Consider the following 21,503-nt stretch of genomic DNA (forward strand, 5'->3'; position numbering starts at 1 on the left):
AGACAAAGTGCCTTAAATGATCTCACAGAGCAAAGGCAGTTGTAGTACCGAGTAGGATGCGACCAGGATAAATCATAAGCAGGGTTGTCAGACCGAAATTTGTGAAGCATTGCGCACAAGTTTGAGATTATTCACTGAACGTAGTACTGTTGGGAGCGGTAATTCCAATACAAATGCGTACGTTCTAATTCAATAATACTTGATTTGCAGGGATATCTTGTACAAGTAATGTACCAATTTATTTATGTTAAAAATGATTTAACAATGAGTAAGTGAGTCTACGTAAAATTCGATCAAATTTTACTAGCTGTATGAAAATCCACAACTTCATCGTATTTTCTTTCTCTCAAGGATCGATGGGACAATCAGCGCTTGCACGGAGCGGAGCGAGGAGATCCTAGACAGGCGGACTATGACTCCTCCTTAGAGTGTCGCACCCTTAATATTTACCTATAATGGACCACCTCTCTCCGACGAATATTATTACCTTCGACATGTACATAAGACTCAACGGCTACGGTAAACCAAATAAGGTAACAGTGCCCGCTCCACAATATCATTATAGTCGTTTATGTGATTGCTGACGCATTTCGAAGGTGCACACTTGACTTGTTATATCTCTCAACTAATCTCATGTTCGCCGCTACTCGACATCTGAGTCTAAGCATCTTAGCATCCTTAAATGATAGAACAGATTTAGCAGGGGCTGAGCCTGTTCAGCACATTGACGATGCAGGTTGGTCTTACGACTCATTTGCAGTGCAGGGACCAAATTTAATCGTGCCCTGTTCAGCGTTAATCTCGAGGGAAGATGATGCCAGAGTTGTTGTTTGCTCTGTATCAGCCGGCTGCTTTCCCAACGGGACATTGTCATCAGGACGGCAGGAGAGCCATTGGTTAAAGGAATGGCATCCTACTTGCCCGCTTCTGAGGTACGCAACAGTTTGGCGCTCCGCCGAAGGAGCACTGCACAGTGTCACTGTTGTGATTAGTTAGAACTGTTTATGCCCAGGGTTCGATATATGAAAATTTCACTGGTGCTGGTGTACAGTTTTTTCCAAGCGCGGGAAGTTTTAAGCATCTGTTGCTTCAGTAAATTTATATCATCTTAGAGAGCCAACACACACCACATCTATATTCTATCTATATATGATCATGCTGCAGTGTGACGATGCAGCGGATATTCAGAGAATAAAATTTAGCATGATATATGGATATATAGTTCCATAATATAATATAACATAAATAGATAACATGTATTCATTGCGGTGCTAATGCAGTACTGGGCTCAGTTGGTGCATCTTATACCCTAATTTATGTATGCGAACCGCGTCATTGGCTCATTTCCATAAGAGTTACTGAAATGTATCAAATCACCGTTACGATGATTAGCATCTCAGTCATAATTACAGACCTAAGCCCGCCATGCGCATGCAACGGGGTCGCTAACACATAGTCTGTACCTGAGTTTCGGTCATAATTAACATTAGTCATGTACGCATTTCATATTCGATCTTTCCTGATGTAAATGTAGTAAATACATAGGTTTACGTGACAGCTTATCACACAGACACTGTAACAATGAGGAAGCAATGTAATCCAAAGGGCGTGATAATTTCGTTCCTTCCCACTAGCCAATTGAAAGGGGAAACGTGACCCGCTCAACCTCTACTCAGATAGAATTCAAAATCTATATCATACTAAGAGTAGTGTTCGTGTACGTGCTGTCAACTTCATAACAGTTCAACTGCGTCCCGGCGCACCGGCGCACATAAGCAACTATAGTATACGCGCCCGGAGGCGCTGTCTACGAGTAGGGCTATGCTCCGGTCGTAACTGTAAAAAAAAAATAGAATCATTGTCAAATGTCTCCTTTGATACAAGAATAGTTTAACTCAAACGACATACAATTGTGGGCTTCTTATTGAATGCCTTGAATAATTCACGCCTATCAGATAATTGTTTCATTTGATGTCAATCTGAGGCACTGGAAGCTAATGCCAACAGCTACGGCCTCACCTCTCACTCACGCACTGAGAGTTAACGCCATAACATTCGCAAATAAAACTGCTATAACTAACTGTAAGACTTCTGAAATGGTAGATCTGTGTTTGAGGTCTTCCCATTTCGCGCCCGCGAGGTCAAGATATTTCGATAGTTTATTCGAAATACTTTGTTGCGTATATAGGTGGGCGAAGACCTCGAATCAATGCTGATGAGGTGAGGCACCGGTTGCTGGGACAGACGCATGCCCACTTATGTCTATGATGTTTTATAACATTCGTTATCTAGCTGGGGTCAGATTAGATCAACTACCTGTAGGGGCAGAATGCACAGTTATTTAGTACGGTACGCCCACAATTATTGTATCATCATTGCTATGAGTTTTGTACACGAAAATACATTCTAACTAATATTTGTTAAACCCAAACAACAACCCCCGACTAGTTTGACCAGCCATCATTGTGCTTCATCTGGCAGAATCTTTTTATATTGACGTTGTCGTATTGGTATTAAAACTTGTCTATATCATTGGTCTTCATTAAACGAAAGGTAATATGTGTGAGCAGAATGTGACTGTGCTTAATTGCATATAGATGATTTCTTGAGCTCAGCTGATCGAAGGTCAGATGGCAGCCTTGTAGAATGGCATGAATGTCGTCCGTCGTGGTCCACAGTTTACGGGCACAAATCTTAACCGCTCCGACCGTACGGTCTGATATTCGGTGACGGCTCGGGGGGGATTCGGCGAAAAAGGACTCGCGATGTCGATTTTTGGGTCAAGGTCAGACATGTGTCGAATGGAGGGGAATATTTTCACACCCTTAACTTAAGGTTATGGAGGAAATATCGGAATGGCGCAGCAAATCGTCAACAACAACTCACGCTACCGGCTCGTAATATTCGAATGTATACGTGTGATGGGGGGGGCGGGAAAACCACATCACCAGTGCGAAATTGGAAGTCAAAGGGCAGTGGGGGAAAGGTCAGATATCAGACATTTCTGAGGTACATGGTCTAACAAACCGAGTGCAAACTTTTTTGTTTCAGCGGTGACTCCCTAACCATTTTTAATCATTTTATTGAAAGGACCATGAATGTACTTTCTCCGCTGACGTGCGAAGTTGTTAATATATCGAAGTCATTAAAGTTTCACAGCTGTATCTTTATTCTGCACTACCGTATAGCAAAGCCTATCATAGATTTTAGACGCATTAGTAGTATCCTAGATATATCTACTGAGCGCGAACACGGTGGCGGAGGGCGCACTTGATTCGGTTGCCCAGTGAGTTTATCAGAAGAATACCCGGCTACAGTACACTCAGTTGAGCGCTGTCGCACTGTGGCACTTGTTATTGTTATTGATATTTAAATAGTTTATTATCATATAATCGTGATGAATCGAGAGAGTATAGGTTGAGCAGTGTAGTCCTGTGTGACCATATTGTGTGCCCGAAAAAGTTCTCAACAAGCCTAAAATATGCAACGCAGTTTGAACTTTTTTTTAAAGTCTTGTGAAGACAGTCACAGTATGGCCTATAGATAATATGTATGAAGAGAAGTGACCTATGAGAATGACTGGAATGCATAATTTCCTATCAGCAAAAACACTAGTTATTGCTGCATGTGTAATGTAGTAACAGCTTCCAGAGTACATGATTAGCTAAAGTGCCCATTTTGTAACAAATAAACTGAAATAATAATAGCTCGGCGTATCGTAGCAAAGCACTATAGCTGGTAATGGAATTTGTATTGCTTGTTGTCCAGGTTGTGAAAATCTTAACACTTTTGTTGTAGTACGACTTCCTCAATACATATCTAACTTGCAAAAGAACAATTGCGACAACACCATAGTAACCCTAAATTAAGGTTCATCTGTGAAAAAATTTAAAAGAAGCTAATTTCAACTGATTTGGGTAGGTATGGGTATGGACAACTACCAAAAAAGGTAAGGAGGGATAGGGGTGGGGAATTTTTTTTATAGAGGTCAAAGGTCACTTGACCTCTGCCTAAATCAATATAAAATTGTATTTCAGCAACAAAATATGGTATATAGATGATCTGGTGTCAAAATGCACAGGATTACGAAAGAAGATGACATAGAATTTACTGACCTATGGAACCAATTCCTGACCTCCGAAAATGAGGTCAAAGGTCAAAAATAGACGTCTTATCACTAAAATATCATATCAAATATCATATCATATTGGTAACAGTAACAGAATTATACCAAGATACAACAACAAATTAATAATACTCAGTCTGTTTCCTCTTCATTGCTACCAATTTCTTCTTCTGCATCTATGCTATCGGTTCCATTGTCACAATGCCCACAGCACACTCCACATGCAGATACACACGACATGCGAGCTTTCATGCAGCTGCATCTCATTGTTTGACATTGCCTCTCCCCTTCCTTGCAGTTGCAACAAATTACTTTCAGAAGGTTGTCTGGCGCGATACCAAACAGATAGCATTTTTGGTCTGAGTTTTCTGTTGGAATCTAACTCCCATCCTCTTTCTTTGGGATCAAGAATAGAGGTGTCAAGATGCTTCCATACCACAACTTGAAGATGGACACGAAGGGAATGTTGAGCTGTTGCATCTTCCGTTGGTGGTAGGCGGTCAGGATCGATGTTGCCCTTTGCTGCTTGCTTCTTGAACTTCATGTAGCGAGACTTTTCTAGGGGAGTATCCCCACAGCCATATGTGATCTGCATGGCTTTTAATCCAGCTGTTCGAATTATGGAGTCGGTTGAAGTGGGACTTGTGAATGCAGTAATGACACTGGCAGGAAATCTGCATTTGTAGAGAGCACATTTGGTATGTCCATGAATGCATGAAACAGTGTCGTTTCCAGACCAGCCATACTTGAAGAGGAACTCTTCTTTGTCTCCGATGTCTATGCTAGAGATGTCGTAAAGACCACCAAAATCTGCTTGTAAATACAAATTAGTACAGTGGATAGGCTATGATAGGCAAGCAGGCAATATCAAAATATCAGGGTCTGGGCGACAACACAACTGGGGAATTAACACTTGCGACCAAGTCCATTGCAGACTTAACAATCAGCGTGTCACCATCATCTTTTGCTTGGCGTACAGTGATATTGTGGCTTGCCATCTCTGCAGATATCATCGTGATTAAGGCTCCTTTGTTCTTCTCATTTGCCAGGAAAACCTCTCTGTCACATGATATAGTCAATTCCGGTGTGATCCTCATGTCCGGAGAAACCTTCTTCCCAGCCATCCGCCGCATATGTTCATGGTCTTTCGTTGATGATTCCTCCCCGTAGCCATCAAACACTACAGTAGCATCCTTGAATTTGTTGTCAACATATCTGACATATGTATCAACTATAGTCTTGATGGTTTGCACCGCTGGACACTTTACCTGATGAAGTAGCCACCCTCATCAACAACATGCATCTTGCTGTTTATGTCCACGTCAAGTTTTGTAGCTGTTTCCTTGAGCATCTTGCCAAATTCATGCTTTTTGGGTTTTCTCATCATGCGATCCATTGTGAAGAGAGATGTTGGGACCGGGGTCAGCTCAAATTTGAATATGTGTTCGATCCCTTCATCTCTCTCTGCCATGGAAATCAGTCTATTGAAAAGAAGGGTCTTTTCGATGTAGATCTTCTTGTCGCCTACCTTTACTTTCTTCTGAAGTTCAGCCAGATTTTTGCATTTCTTTGATGTCTTCATGCTCTTAACCGGTGACTCATTATCAAGATCCTTTTGCATTTCATGGCCTATCCTCACTGCATCGTCACAGTTGACAATTGACTTGTTGGTAGTTGTTACTCCAATAGACAGCGAAGTAATGGTGTTGGGGTCTTTTACCTGAAATGAAAAATGAAATATTATTTTACATAGATGATAAGTAAATGTTCCACAAATAGTAACTGAAATGTGGAATGATTTCTGTGCTATCTATCAGTAAATGAAACAGATCTATACTAACTCTATGAGGGGTTATGAGTTGAAAACCATGCAGAAATCAACTTGACGTGCTGGCTGTCTTTCTCCAGACGCTTTCTATGTCTCAGACGCTTTCTCGAATATCTATGTCTCAGAAGGGCGTTTGCAGGGCGTTCTCGAATGGTGCTAAAATTTCTAAGCCTCAGGAGGGCGTTTGCAGGGCGTAGCACTTATGGAGGGCGTTTGCAGGGCGCCCTTCTAACGCCCTGCAAACGCCCTTCAGAGAGAAGGGCGCCCTGCAAAAATGTTAGGGATAGTCTAGGGTAAATGACCTTTGATCCCAAGAAAGGTAATTTCCCCCTCCCCCTCTGCTATTGGAATAAATAATAACCCCCATATCCACCACGTAAGTTGAAATTAGCCTCTTCTGTTTGTTTTTTGCTCATTTTTATATAATATGGTGATTTTCCTGTTATAAATATGACATTTTAGTGATAAAACAGTTTTTTGACCTTTGACCTCATTTTCAGAGGTCAGGATTTGGTCCCAAGGGTCAATAATTATCTTATGTCATCTTCTTTTGTAATCCTGTGCATTTTGACACCAAGATCATCTATATACCATATTTTGTTGCTGAAATACAATTTTATATGATTTAGGCAGAGGTCAATGACCTTTGACCTCTAATAAAATTTCCCCAACCCCTATCCTCCTTACTTTTTTTGGTAGTTGTCCATACCCATACCTACCCAAATCAGTTGAAATTAGCTTCTTTTAAATTTTTTCACAGATTGGCTAATATATGGCTTAATTTAGGGTTACTACCAGTGAAAGTGCATTTTCAACACAAATTAGTTTACAATTTTATGCATACTACATTTATATACTACATCTAAACGTTTTATTCTGTGATCACGCTATTTTAAAGGGACTGTACTTACTGTATAACAAATCGTCTATACCCACACGTATTTGTTACCAGATACCTAATTTAATTGTTATAATATTACACATCAACGCTACGAAATTTGAATGGCGCCATGACACCCGCGACTGTGCTGCCACCCCGAAAAAAGTTTCGTATTTGACAATTTATTTTGCACGTTACAGACCGAGGGCTAATCACAAAAGTGCAATTATATTTATACCTAAATGCTATTTAACCGAACGATATTCATTTTAGGGCAAATTTATCCATATTATAACTGAACTATATGTTGTTTATAAGATATTACATGCTTTTACTTTTAAATGAATAAAATAAGAAACACCCCTCGGTCTGTAGCCCTTGGCTGGAGTGGTTTTGCGCAACTTATCAGATCGTGCGCTTTGAGTGGCGCCACCGTCGTTGTAATCAAACTGTAGTCGTTAGTTTTAAAACATTTTTAATAATATATTCTCATGGTGATTGAACCATGAAACTTTTTATGTAGCGTAATTTTAACCTAAATTAACTGAAAATAACCCTAGAACCTAGAGTAAACCATCCCTTTAAACTTGTTTTGTTACCATGTACCACTATGTAATTTATCATTTACTTTTAATTTTGCCCAAAAAAAATTAAACGAATCTTCTAATAGTAATTTATTAGTAAATTGTGATATAAAAAGTACTTGATTTTATTTCCAATAATAAAACACGATATAAAAACTATACATGTGTTTGTACAAATAAATGTGATTAAATCTTAAAAATGCACTACTATCGAGTGAATAATGAATGCTATATGACTATGCTATGTATTCCTATACAACACTGTCGCAAAGACAGCATGTGACTACAACACAAAACCAGAGACGTCTGTGCACTATAACAAGTTGGACTGAAATATAGAAGAAAATGTAGAGCCTACTCATAAATTTACATTCATATATTTATATACATATATGTGACCCTCAATATAGTGATCTCAGAAAATTCCAACCCTAGGCATAGTGATTGAAGCTGCCAAAACATAAGCAATATAGCCATTTTCGTTTCACTGATTTGAGGTATACTTATGTATATAAATACATTAAGAGAAATTGGATAATATCAAAACATACAGTATTATATAGAACACACGCATAGTTATACTTTCATTTAAAATATTGTTAAAAATTTATTCTATTTTAAAATTGAGTTTTCATATCTTTAATTCTTGAACTCAAGCCTGGCGCACATGGCCCACCTTGTGGGTTTTTTTTTTTCTGTATTATGGTTTTTTCTGTACAACTTTTTGGTTCTGTACGACTTTCTAAACACCTTTTTTCTGTACAACTTTTCCCGTTCCCAACTGGCGGGTGAAATCGGAGCATGTGCGGTCTCATTATCCTGCGATTTTTTCTGCTACTGATCAGAGCATATCAAGCTGGTTTGATATCTACCGATATCTATTTATAAAAACCACACAGATAAAATTGGACCGTAGCGTGTGTGGGGTTCAAAGGAAAAATCTGGTTACAAGGGCCAATCAGCATCGAGCAAAAATCACATGATCCACAAAATGGCAGCATTCATAGAAGCCGCGCATTTTTTTGGGACGACGAAAAGGAAGCATTACTTGTTGATATATGGTCGCAGCATAAATGTCTCTATGACACAACATCATCTGAATACAAAGACCGCAATAAGAGGTCACATGCGTTAAAAGCTATCACTCATGCTCTTAATAACAATGCCAATTCCAAAGTCACATGATCGATCTCGCAATGTTTATCCCGATGTTAATCGGTAACCAGCGCACACGGCGTAGCGTGTGCGGGATACACCAATTATTTCCTGTGTTAACATCCGACGACTAAAACCGTAGCATATAGCTTGCGTGTGCACCAGGCTTAAGAAACTATAAATGAAAACATTTCTATTACATCTTCAGGCTTAATACAAGGGTCAGGAAATCCTCATATCTGATTGTGATTAATCCATCCTGGTCCGTGTCATATCGCCGAAATGCATTAGTGACCGTCTGAAATTTTATAGAAAAAACTAATTTAAAAACATTACTAGCCAAGAAACAAAAGGCAGTTCACTTTCTTGTGAAAATGAGATGGCTGAGCATTATAATCCTGTTGCATGCACTGGTTACAAGGTTGGGTAACTATATCACGCACTCTCAAAACAATGGGGGGAGGATCAGTATATTCGTCACACGCTACACTGAGTATTCCAATGATATGACTGTTCATTGTAGTTATTGTTCTCCATATTATTGTCCCTATCATGTTGTTACTACTAAAGAATGCATATGTATACATGTGTAGCGTTTTGTGGTCTTCCGCGCCACCCGATGGCGCCACCTGTCAATACGTAGTAACTAGCGGTTTACCTTACGTACGGTGCAGTGCAACACGGTGGATAGTGGCCTTACACAAATGATACCTCGTTTGTCCGGATGGGGTGTTACGGCGGTGTCGTCGCCACCCGGACTCCACTCTTTCACGAGCGCCTCGGTGCTACCGCTCACTCCGTAGTACCCAACCCAGCGTTTGTTCCGGCTCCGGTGTGATAGAAGGGGTTAGTCAACAATGCCAGACGACGGACGGCACAGGACAAACACAACACAACACGGCGCAACACAACACGGTTTTGATTGTGTTGTGTTTGTCCTGTGCTGTCCGTCGTCTGGCATTGTTGACTAACCCCTGCTATCAAACCGGAGCCGGAACGAATGCTGGGTTGGGTACTACGGAGTGAGCGCGGTAGCACCGAGGCGCTCGAGAGAGAGTGGGGTCCGGGTGGCAACGACACCGCCGTAACACCCCATCCGGACAAACGAGGTAGGAGTATCTATCTTGTATTTCTCGTTGCTACTATCCACCGTGTTGCACTGCACCGTACGTAAGGTAAACCGCTAGTTACTACGTATTGACAGGTGGCGCCATCGGGTAGCGCAGAAGACCACAAAACGCTACACATGTCAAGATTTACACTATAATGTTACTAAACATTAGTACACAAATTCTTGAAATTTCTAAGCTAGTTATGGTCAAGCTGACAGCTAACGAATGTATAATATTACTCAGTCGTCGTGCCGTTTGCCATCATAACAAGGTCAAGTTATACAGGAAATTACTATAAGGTTTACCTGTATAAGTACACAGCACTGTATGAAGTCATCAAATACCACAGTCCCACGTCGACTCTTGTCAAACTTTCTCACAATCATGTTGTAAAACTGATCCGATAATCGATAACCTAGACATAAGATGCAAGCAATTGTAAGGGTAACATGCCTTCATGTGGGGCAGATATTTTTTATTCTCTTCCTGAATTGCTTAACTTTATCCAATAAACCCTTAAACACAGATTATGAGATAGACTATAGTATTGTAATAGAGGGAAGGGTTGCTATCAACAATTGCCATAATGAACTCTTTGACTTGCTCGTGCACAAGTTAGATTTATGTATGTAAAACAAATACTAAAATAAAAATCTATCAACTAAAATTCTATGAATGTGTAGAAGACAAATGGTGCATAGAAATAACCCCAGGGTGCAATAGATTGGTAGACTAAGGTTACCAAATGATGTGAGCGCCGTTTTCAATTCATTCTGATCGATACTGCCGGAGTTGTCACGATCAAAAAATCTGAACGTCTGCTGCCAATCTGTCACATACTTCCACAGCCCAGAGAACTCGTTGAACGTGATGGTACCAGAGTGATCCATATCAAACATGCCTGCAAACAAGCCAGTGTACTACATACCATAGCTGAGAGGGTCTATGTCCTCTAGGGTATTGCTGGAACGTACCCTGGGTATGGTCCGGTATACCGGAATGTACCCTGGTACTATCTAATATGCCGGACCGTACCTCGCCTACTCCACTAACGAGTCTAAGGAGTCGCCTACGCCTACTCCCTAACCCTAACCCTAACCATATCAGATAGTTACCAGAATACGTTCCGGTATACCGGACCGTACCCAGGGTACGTTCTTGCAGTACTCTGGGAGACATAGACCCTATGAGCCATACTATAAAGTAAGCTCATGCTAAAACAAAAATTCTGAAATCTAAAGGTACATATACCTCGTGCATAAAACACAATTATAAACACCTATTATTCATAGGCGTACAACTAAAATGCAATTAAAGATCTTGACGTTCCGACACCAAGCAATCGCCAACGTCACACAGTGGTGCACATAAAAGATACCATGACATTCACATGCAATCTACTGTATTATTTTCCTGTGAATGGCTGTTATTTGTTGTTAGGAATTAGGATCCAATTCAATATATGCTTTTCCACCAATATTCACCACTTTTCCATTAAAACTAAAACTTACCAATCATCAAGTTTACAGTCTCAAAATTAAAAGGCTGCCACGTTCCTGAAAGTAAATCAGACTTACAGACCAGTAGCATAATCTGCACTGTTTTGAATCATACTACACAAAACATTATCATTCATACATTCATACATGAATTTCTAAATTACATGTTATTTTTTTACCTATAATGACACATAGGATAAGAGACAAAGATAAAAACACATACCATTTGAAAGAGCTTGTTGTAGCTCATGGGCAGTTATATGGCCATTACGGTCTTTATCCACCCTAAATAAGTCAAAATACAATAGTTTATTATTTGCCAAATGAAGTATTTAAGTACTTGCTTGTGCTTTTAGGCCACGAGATGATATCACAAAAATGAGATAAATCCTATTGCTTGTTCTTCTTCTTGTTCCTATAGTTTCTCACGGATGATCCATGCTGAAAAGTCAGCTAGGGGCTGACCTCCCTGTTGACAATGCTTCTCCACCTCCTTCAATCGGCCGCATTCATTGTCCTCCATTACTCCAAGCCTTCTCATCTCCGCCTCCACTCCATCCCTTCATCTAATTCTCTGTTGCCCTCTCTTCTATCTTCCTCTCACCGGCTTCTGCCTTCTCTCCTCGTTTGCTCCTCATCTTCCTTCCTAACCACATGACCATACCATCTTATCTTACTTTGCATTATGACTTCCTTAATGTCTCTTACTCCAGCTATTCATCGTACCTCCTCATGTCCTTCTTTCTCTCAGTGAAACCCCCAATATCCAAGGCAACATCCTCCGTTCTCTCCATTTTCTCCATGCCCTTAGATCCACAATTTCAACTTCACATCCTCCTGCCTCCGCCATCGTTGCTCTCAAGTACTTGAATTTGTTCACCCGCCTCATCTCCACTCCAGCACTGTCGACTATCTGTATCGGTTCACCTCCCTTCTTACTGCTTATCACCACCTCTGACTGACTCAGCCCTCCTCCCTGTAAACTTTCCTGCCACTGCAGCATTCTCTCCTGTAGCGCCTCTTCAGTTTCCGCCACTATTGCAAGATCATCGGCAAATAACAGTTCCCATCCATCAGTTTCTCTCAGCTCCGCGCTCAGCACATCCATCATCAGAATGAACAGAAAGGGGCTAATTGCTCACCCCTGCTGCATACCCACCTTCACATCGAATGCTGTTGTGTCTCCAAATGCTGTTCTCACTGTAGTTTTTGAACTACTTCAAATGTGCGAAATTGGCGGTCACGCTTTCTTACCTAACTTTATTGTACAGCCTACAACCCACATAACGTAAAACAACAACCAGCGTACTTCAAGACTTCCAATGAACTTAATTCGCTATGAAAGTGTGGGCAAGGTTTTGAAGAGGAAAGAAATTATGGGATAAAGCATGCATTAACATATGATTTTCATGTAATCTCTCTGTGATGTTTTTGAAGATGTACCAGCACAGCACTATGGCTGTTCACTGTGCTTCTTAATAAAGTTGCATGTGAGATGGTACTATAATCAGTTGTGAACTGATAAATTATCAAATAAATAATCCACAACTCTAATCCCTAATGGTAATGCCAACTATAATGCTAACACTACATAACAGCAGTATGGTAAACAGTTATGGAACTATGCTGGTTATATCTTCAAAAGTATCACAAATAGATCAAATGAAACAGACATGCCATTTACCCCCAAAAAATGCTTATTTTGATTGCACATGAATAGATTTCATGAAAACGCTATGTTTATTCATGCAATGACCATGAATAGCCTCCTCTTCGAAGCCATGGCCACTATCATGACACATCACGCTCCGTCATATATCAACAACGTTCTCGCATGTATCCAGCGCTAGGCATTTTCAAATAAAATGAAAACTTAACCCTGCAAAATGCAAAGTTATGCAGGTGTACTTTGGTAGAAATAGACCTCAAGATGCTGAACTTTTTTTAGAACACTTTCAATTGGAAAACTTGACAACATTGAAGATCCTGGGTGTATGTTCCAGCACAATCTTAAATGGGTGATAAACGTTCAAGATTTAGTGGCTAGAGCCAGTAAAATAATGTTCATACTTCGTATACTAAAAAAATCTAGGCTTAGCTGTGAAGATCTCGTACAAATTTACTGTGGTTACGTCAGACCGATTCTGTAATATGCTGCACACATCTGGCACCCGGGCCTTACCAGAGAGCTCTCACGTCAAATGGAATCTGTTCAAGTAAGGCTCATAGGGTCTATGTCCCCCAGGTTACTGCCGGAACGTACTCTGGGTGCGGTCCGGTATACCGGAACGTACCCTAGCTGATAACTATCTGATATGGTTAGGGTTAGGGAGTAGGCGTAGACGACTCCCTATAGACTCGTTAGTGGAGTAGGCGAGATACGGTCCAGCATATTAGATAGTACCAGGGTACGTTCCGGCAGTACCCAGGGAGACATATAGACCCTGGCAGCGTTAGTGACGCTCATTGGGTCTATGTCCCCCAGGGTACTGCCGGAACGTACCCTGGGTACGGTCCGGCATACCGGAACGTACCCTGGTAATTATCTGATATGGTTAGGGTTAGGGTTAGGGTTAGGGAGTAGGCGTAGGCGACTCCCTAGACTCATTAGTGGAGTAGGCGAGGTACGGTCCGGCATATTAGATAGTACAAGGGTACAGGTACGTTCCGGTATACCGGACCGTACCCAGGGTACGTTCCGGCAGTACCCTGGGGGACATAGACCCTCTCAGCGTTAGTGACGCTTATAGGGTCTATGTCCCCCAGGGTACTGCCGGAACGTACCCTGGGCCTGGGTACGGTCCGGTATACCGGAACGTACCCTGGTAACTATTTGATATGGTTATGGTTAGGGTTAGGGTTAGTGGAGTAGGCGAGGTACAGTCCGGCATATTATATAGTACCAGGGTACGTTCCGGTATTCCGGCAGTACCCTTGCCCTTGGGAACATAGACGGTATTTAGACCCTCTCAGCGTTAGTGACAGTGACAGTGACAGTGTGAGCTCGTCGGGAGCGCCAAGCTAACCTGGTAACCATGTGTAATAATACCTTTGAAATATGTCCCACAGGTAGTTTTGGTCAATAGTTTGTGCCTGTGGTGGTGCTTGTTGTTGATAAGACCCAGGTACTTGCTGTCGTTGTTGGCTAACTGCGCGTACGTTTTGCTGTTGATAACCAGCAGGAATTTGTTGCCAGGAGTACGCCATTGTGCTTGCACAAAGCTCCACCTGTCGAGCGCATTCAGAATTTCTGCATTCGGAAACATAATCATGGCACTATATCATAATATCAGGAGTAAGATAATATAGGATTACCTATAGGATATTCCTATATTATCTTACTCCTGATAATATGGCATCTAGATCATGGGCTCACTCAGATCAGGGGTTCTTATACATGTGGTCCATATGGACCCCTTTGGGGTCCGTAGATTGGTTTCAGGGGGTCCGTGAACCGGAGGGGCACTCACGCACGCACGTGTATGTCCACACGCACGCATGTATGCACGCTTGTGCACGTGCACACGCACGCGCGCACGCACGCACGTGTATGTGAACACGCACGCACGTGTACGTGCACACGCACGCACGTGTACGTCCACATGCACGCACGCTTGTGCACGTGCACACGCACGCGCGCACGCACACACGTGTATGTGCACACGCACGCACGTGTACGTGCACACGCACGCACGTGTACGTCCACATGCACGCACGCTTGTGCACGTGCACACGCACGCGCGCACGCACGCACGTGTATGTGCACACGCACGCACGTGTACGTGCACACGCACGCACGCTTTTGTACGTGCACACGCACGCACGTGTACGTGTACGTGTACACGCACGAACGCACGCACGTGTACGTACGTACGTGTACACGCACGAACGCACGCACGTGTACGTGTATACGCACGAACGCACGCACGTGTACGTGCACACGTACGCCATCATCGAGAGGTTATCTTATCTTACTAGACAACTGCATGGTTGTAGCCACGTGCTCTCGACACGTGGCACTTTGATTGACAACCAAATGCAAATGGTGATCGATGCAGTGGTGACGACAACTGTGTTACATGCATAACAGGAGTAGATAATAGGGAATTCCCTATTATCTACTCCTGATGCATAACTATTTGACTACATAACAAGGGATTAATTTTCCCCCAGGCGTAGATGGACGGTCACGTGATGTGGCAGCACTAGTGTTAGGATTAGGGTTAGGGTTAGGGAAATTAGGCCATGTCTACTGTCTAGCACGGAAGTATGACTGTGGAATCTTTCTGTGGAAGATTTGGACTTTGAAGCGTACGAAGTGACTAGTGCTGTCACGTAACGGCACCGTCCATCTACGCCCGGGGGAAAGTGACACCCACATAACAAGGCCAAATGAGTACACTTCCTTTGAAAACGATTTTCGCGTCGACGCGCGCACAGCTGGCGATAGGATATCAGGAGTGAATAATAACATAATCTATTATTATTGACTCCTGATACATAGGCCTAAACATACATGCACACGGTGCGCAGCTGCATGTGCGTGTACGATCGTAACGAAATGTGAATTAGTAGCCTCGTTCACACGAGACCTCGTATATGAAATACGGTACTTGCAAAATACCGTACTGAAAATACGGAACTGGATACGTATGGAATACGTACTGAATACGTACTGAATATACGTACTGAATACGTACTGGAAATACTGCAAAATACGGTACTTGAAATACGTATTTGCGAAATACCGAATCTGAGACAAATACGCGGCCGAGCATTCACACGCTGATTCGCGGCTCCAGAAATACGGTATTTGCGAGCTGCGAGCTGCTTTAAAACATATCCAAGGCGAACAATGCGAAATAAACAATGCAATCCGCACCAACTGCCGATAAATAAATATAGACTGGTCCGCGCTCGACAGTTCCCTGCGCGTTACACTGAACTGTCGAGCGCGGACCAGTTTATAAAATACACGACCCTTAAGAACTCGCAGACTCGCTCGCGCAGTGTCGTTCAGAAGGCGAGCGCTCGCGAGCGCTCGCGAGAGTTCGCTCTCCTGAGCACGCCTCTGGTATGTTCCCACGGAGGAAATGCGCGTCCAAGAGATTCGGTATTTCTAAACAAGGCGCAAATTATTCGGTCAGGGAAGCCCGCGTATTTACATCCAAATTACCGGATCTGTTTAGATACCGTATTTCTTGACGCGCGCATTTTGCCTCGTGTGAACGTTAATCCGGTGTGAATACCGGATTTCTTGCTACGTGTGAACGCGGCTGGTATCAACAGGTGACTGCCAGCTAGGTTCCACATGCATAACAAGGGTAACAATCGGTTGGGCTTGATCTACTGTTACAATAGTGCACATACGTATATAAAAAATCAAGCATAAATTTAGAGGCTACAAAAAATAAATTAAAATTGCCACTATAATGAATTAGGAGAGCATGATAAATGATTAGATTGTGAGTAATTGGATCGATATATCAGGGGTTAATAACTGACAAATGTTTGTCATTTTATAACCCCTGATATTATATATATATATATATATATATATATATATAATATATATATATATCATACCTTATATATATAGAAGTAAAGTAAAAAGACGGCGGAAATAAAACTTCAGACAGACGTCCATTGGTTTTAACCTATCACCCTTCAATCCTACACATCAAAAGTTTATTAATTGATAATTATAAAATTCTCCAAAACGATCCAATCACAGCTAACATCTTTTCAAAACCGCCTTTATGCTCGAACAGACGTGATACTAACCTCCGCAACACTCTTGTTTCAATAAGTACCGTATATAGAACACTGACAACCCCGTGAGCCAACCTGGCTCATACCCGTGTTGTCGGAAACGTTGCAGTACTTGCAATTTTATCACAAATAAGTCTGTGGCTCAGGGGCCTCGGGGCAAAATTATAGTGGGGGTTTCTTTACATGCGTGTCTACGAACCTCATTTACGCCATTGAATACGTAAACTGCAAAATTTACTATATTGGCGAAATAATTAAAACGCCGTCTTGAGGATAGGTTTGTTGAACACCTAAGATTATCCGCCTCAATTTGTATGGTTTTCCGGTTGCTGACCACTTTAACCAACCGGATCACCGCATTGATGACTTGCGTGTTTGTGGCTGCCAACTCAGTATTATATTACAACAGCTCACGTCGACACACGACTGGCAGAAATTAATTGTGAGGGTTGGTTGTTTGAAACCGGGATATGAATGTTAACTTCAATTACGTGTGATTTGTAGACGCCTTTGTATCACATAATTATTTATGATAACATTGCAATCGTTGTGTGTGTGTGTGTGTGTGTGTGTGTGTGTGTGTGTGTGTGTGTGTGTGTGTGTGTGTGTGTGTGTGTGTGTGTGTGGTGTGTGTGTGTGTGTAGTGTGTTCGTTCGTCATCCGTGTTCATGGCAACGCGCGAATTGTTTGAATGATTCCTTTTCGATTATATCTTATAACGCATTGTATTTGTTTTTGTATTCCAATGTCTGCTGACCTGATAAAGAGATGTAATCTCGAAAAGCTCGTTGATTAAATTTTAAACACCCTTATTCTATAATTTGACTTTGTTTATATATATACATATATATATAGTTCTCATAACTACTCTTTTAAATTCGTACATCGGCCGCGAGGTCTACGTCTCTTGCGTCAGTGGGAACACCTATAGTCGTTGGAAGCGCGCTCGCACGGCTGACAAGTGCCGCACTATCACCAACTGTTCTGCGATGCACGACCAAAGACGCGGTTAACACAATGTTACAATTAGTAATGGCCGCGTCTAACCTAGCCCTCCATTGCAAGTTTACCCGGTTTCTTCTGAGCTTGAAACGACAAAAATGCATTATGACAGTGATAATAATTACCGTTTTTCACATTACTGTTTCCTGCATGCGCGTCTATCCATCGGGCTTTATAACGTCTACATAGTAAATATGGCTCGTGCGCGTATGTACCGAATGAATGAGACTCGGGACTTGTTGCATGCCCTGCTTGCCACTCGTTCGCGCAGCGCCATCCTCCAGGAACGCAGTGAGCACACGTATCCCAGATCGTCCTTAGTAGAAACTGTTTTTTATAAGTGTACGCAGCCTTGGTGAAACCTGTTTGAATGAAATGTTTGGCTCAGTGGCTTTCCAGCATATGCCGGAGTGCCGTATAATTTCGAATTAAACTGACGCCAACACAATTGGGACTCTATCCGAAAAATTAAAGATCGATATGCCGCGGTATTGTTCTATTTCCCAGCGGCAATAGTATAGCAATATAGCGGCGATAGTATAGCAGATACGGCGGCTGATGGCGATCTTCTTCCTGCAGGGTCGAGGCAGCCAAACAGGAATGGCATTTACAGGAAATTATCAGTAATGATAGGCGAAATTAAGAGAGAAGAAAAACATTAAGACTTTGGTAGTAAATACATTTCGTGTTTATTTCGTTACACCACATTGACACATCCTCACTCACACGCAGAGAGTCATTGCATGGACTCTCGAAAGTGTTCCATCATTCATGAGTAAAGCATTGATTATAGCGGTTGGTTACTTGGGAATCGTTGTAGATCACACTCCCTACTACACACCCACGGATATCCGCACGATAAGTATCATTTTATGTATATTATATCATATGTGTTTCATTGTTATAATATTAGATAAATTAGCCAATACTGAATACATCGAGACGCTCGCAATTAAATCTATTGATGAATTGGGCATATATACATAGTATGACATCATTACCTTTGTTAACGCAGCCCTGCCGCCTCTCTGACCGTTTGCTTCACACCTATGCTAGTCGTGATGCCGGCGCGGCTAGCTGCATAATTCATCACGATATCACCTGCTCGTTAATTGCTAATAAAATGAACTCCAGATGCTACACATCTTCGAAAGGCGTTTGGAATTGGTTTTCTACTCTTGTAATTCGCTACACGACAATTAAGGAAGATGCGGTGTCGCTACTGTTCATTAAAATGAGGGACAATAATATCATAGCGCCACAAGAAACATTCCTCATAGACAGGACTGAACGGAGAGGACTGGGAGAGGACTTAACGTTGATCAAATTGACCGATCAACACTGTGCATTGCAAGTGGAAGGGATTTACATTATACCGTGAACTCGAGGAGAAGGAAGAGAGTTCCAGAATCGGAGAATGTGGAAGATAAAATACGTGACGTGTTCTAAAGCTTTTCTAGCAGCCTGTAGTCTGCTAGCAGTCTGCTGTGTAGGCCTACTGTTGTTTCTTGCCCTGGACGGCGGCGATGCATTATTTGGACATAAACGCTCCAGACTGGCAATTGGCAGACCCTTCGTCGACTGGCCAATGATAGCACAGAATGACGGCCGTATCTGGACGAATCGTAAAAATTTAACGGTGCTTGAACCAAATGTGAACTGTATCGTTAAAATGCCTAAGTGGAGCGATAGCACATCCAGCCGACGAGTGATGTCACAACCGGAATGGCTTAAAATGATGTCTCTGATGGAGATAATAGATATGGTATTCCTGTCTAACAGTATATCATACCTCCTATTCGGAGGAGCTTTATACGGTAGGTGTCAGCGACGCATGACAATAAAATATTGATTGATATAATTTTATTCAATTAGTCCTACCTTCTAACCAAAACGTGTAGGCATATAGGGTCGAACGAGAGTTGTGACGTTTTAAAGCCATTTGAATTCACGATATTTCATTCGATGTTTTTCAGGCTCGTATATGTCACACGACATTTTGCCTTGGGACGATGACATAGACATCATGGTGCGTCACATCGACCGACACCGGATGGCGACAGCTCTGCTTTCTCTCAGCCCAGAGTATAAGCTAGCCAATCACACGTCGAAACGATACATGAAGTTATTTTTCTCCAGTACGCCCAAGACGTGGGGCCGGCGCTATGAGTGGGCGTGGCCTTTCATTGACATAGCATTTTTCGACGACAACAGTACGCATGTATGGGAAAGTCATCACGAAAGCGACGCAAGTCGAATTTACCCAAAAGACATGGTTTTCCCTCTGCATCCTCGCCCGCTAGGCTATCTGTGGCTACCCGCCCCGAGAGATACAAGAGCGTTTCTGATGAAGTCCATCCGTGGGCAGGACAAGAGGTTCCGTTGCGGAAAGCAAGGATGGCAACACAAGAGGGAAACAGCCTTCCACACCAAATATGTGCCATGTAAACAACTGCTAAATGACTACGCGGCCGTGTATCGTAGCAGAGCCAGCGGCGGAGTAATGGAGACATTAATTTGTGGTAATGAAACACTGCATTCGTGTTTCATACAGGAGCCGGAGCTTGCCGTAACAAAAGGACCGTTTACATTCGACATTTATTGATAGTCCGAATTACAGGCTAATCCTTTTGAGTGTCTCAGTTTCGATTCGAGTTTGAGAGTCGGGACGCCGAAGGCCCGCGCGAGCGGAGCACCACAGAATGGTAACCCATGATCCACTTCATTTTCGATGGTGCGTCCGTACGTACGTCCGTGTACACATCCCTACCACAGCGTTTCAATAAAATATAATGCTAAATAAATACGAAATCTATTTACTACCAAAGTCTTAATGTTTCTCTATATATTTATGTGTCAGTGTGCAGCAGCTAGCGTGCGGCAGCCAGCGTATGTTGCAGATGATCATTTGGACGGCATTTACAGGAAATTGTCGGCAATAATAGGTGAAAGAGAGTAGAGAAACATTAAGACTTTGGTAGTAAATAGATTTCGTATTTATTTAGCATTATATTTTATTGATCAGTGCCTGTGATCCCTACTACTACTGCTACTACTACTACTACTGCTACTACATCGCTACGTTACGTTGCGAACGTTTTTGGTATCTCAAGAAGTAAACACTTCCACGCAAGCAATTAACCTTTGACAAATTTGTCATAGGGGCAGGGGAACACCATTGTCATGTGATATGCCTCACACACACACATGTACACACACAGCAAGTTGCACAATAAGCGAATAAGCACAATAAGCGAAAAGGGAGGCTAGGGACGTGCGTCGCCATGCATCCAATCGCATCCATGGATCGAAGATTATCCTCGAGTCACCTATCGGGAGCTCCGCTTTTAGGCAGTGCCTAAATCTATATTATTATTATTAAGGTGTAGGATGTATGATATCGGTGTAGTACGTAGGAATAAAGAGCAGACAAAACCAATAATTCAGTATTCCCTGAAGTATAACATATGCATTTTCTTTTCATCTCTTGCTCTCTCTCTCTCTCTCTCTCTCTCTCTCTCTCTCTCTCTCTCTCTCTCTCTCTC

At 42.2% G+C, this 21,503-nt stretch overlaps 1 protein-coding gene across 1 annotated transcript; it reads right to left on the minus strand.

The window, feature by feature from the left end:
• Nucleotides 1-7,507: 7,507 nt before the first annotated feature.
• LOC106811312 (programmed cell death protein 6-like) lies at nt 7,508-14,428 on the minus strand. Its single transcript, XM_014814885.1, has 6 exons — nt 14,234-14,428; nt 11,408-11,469; nt 11,197-11,241; nt 10,428-10,586; nt 9,991-10,100; nt 7,508-8,871 (listed from the first exon to the last, which is right to left on the minus strand). Exons 1-6 carry the CDS (start codon nt 14,389-14,391, stop codon nt 8,770-8,772), a joined length of 636 nt encoding a protein of 211 aa, XP_014670371.1. The 5' UTR covers nt 14,392-14,428; the 3' UTR covers nt 7,508-8,769.
• Between the last annotated feature and the right edge of the window lie 7,075 nt (nt 14,429-21,503).

The sequence above is a fragment of the Priapulus caudatus genome, unplaced genomic scaffold (genome assembly GCF_000485595.1).
Source record: "Priapulus caudatus unplaced genomic scaffold, Priapulus_caudatus-5.0.1 Scaffold526, whole genome shotgun sequence".
NCBI classification, from domain to species: domain Eukaryota; kingdom Metazoa; phylum Priapulida; class Priapulimorpha; order Priapulimorphida; family Priapulidae; genus Priapulus; species Priapulus caudatus.

Bases quoted from the DNA above. Each gene is read 5' to 3' on its own strand.
- LOC106811312 (XM_014814885.1), bottom strand. From the start codon at position 14,391: ATGGCGTACTCCTGGCAACAAATTCCTGCTGGTTATCAACAGCAAAAC. The intron at 11,470-14,233 runs GTATTATTACAC...TGACTTATTTAG, and splicing joins CTGTGGGACATATTTCAAAG to GGTGGATAAAGACCGTAATG. The intron at 8,872-9,990 runs GTAAACCTTATA...ATAAAATTTCAG, and splicing joins AGTGCTGTGTACTTATACAG to ACGGTCACTAATGCATTTCG.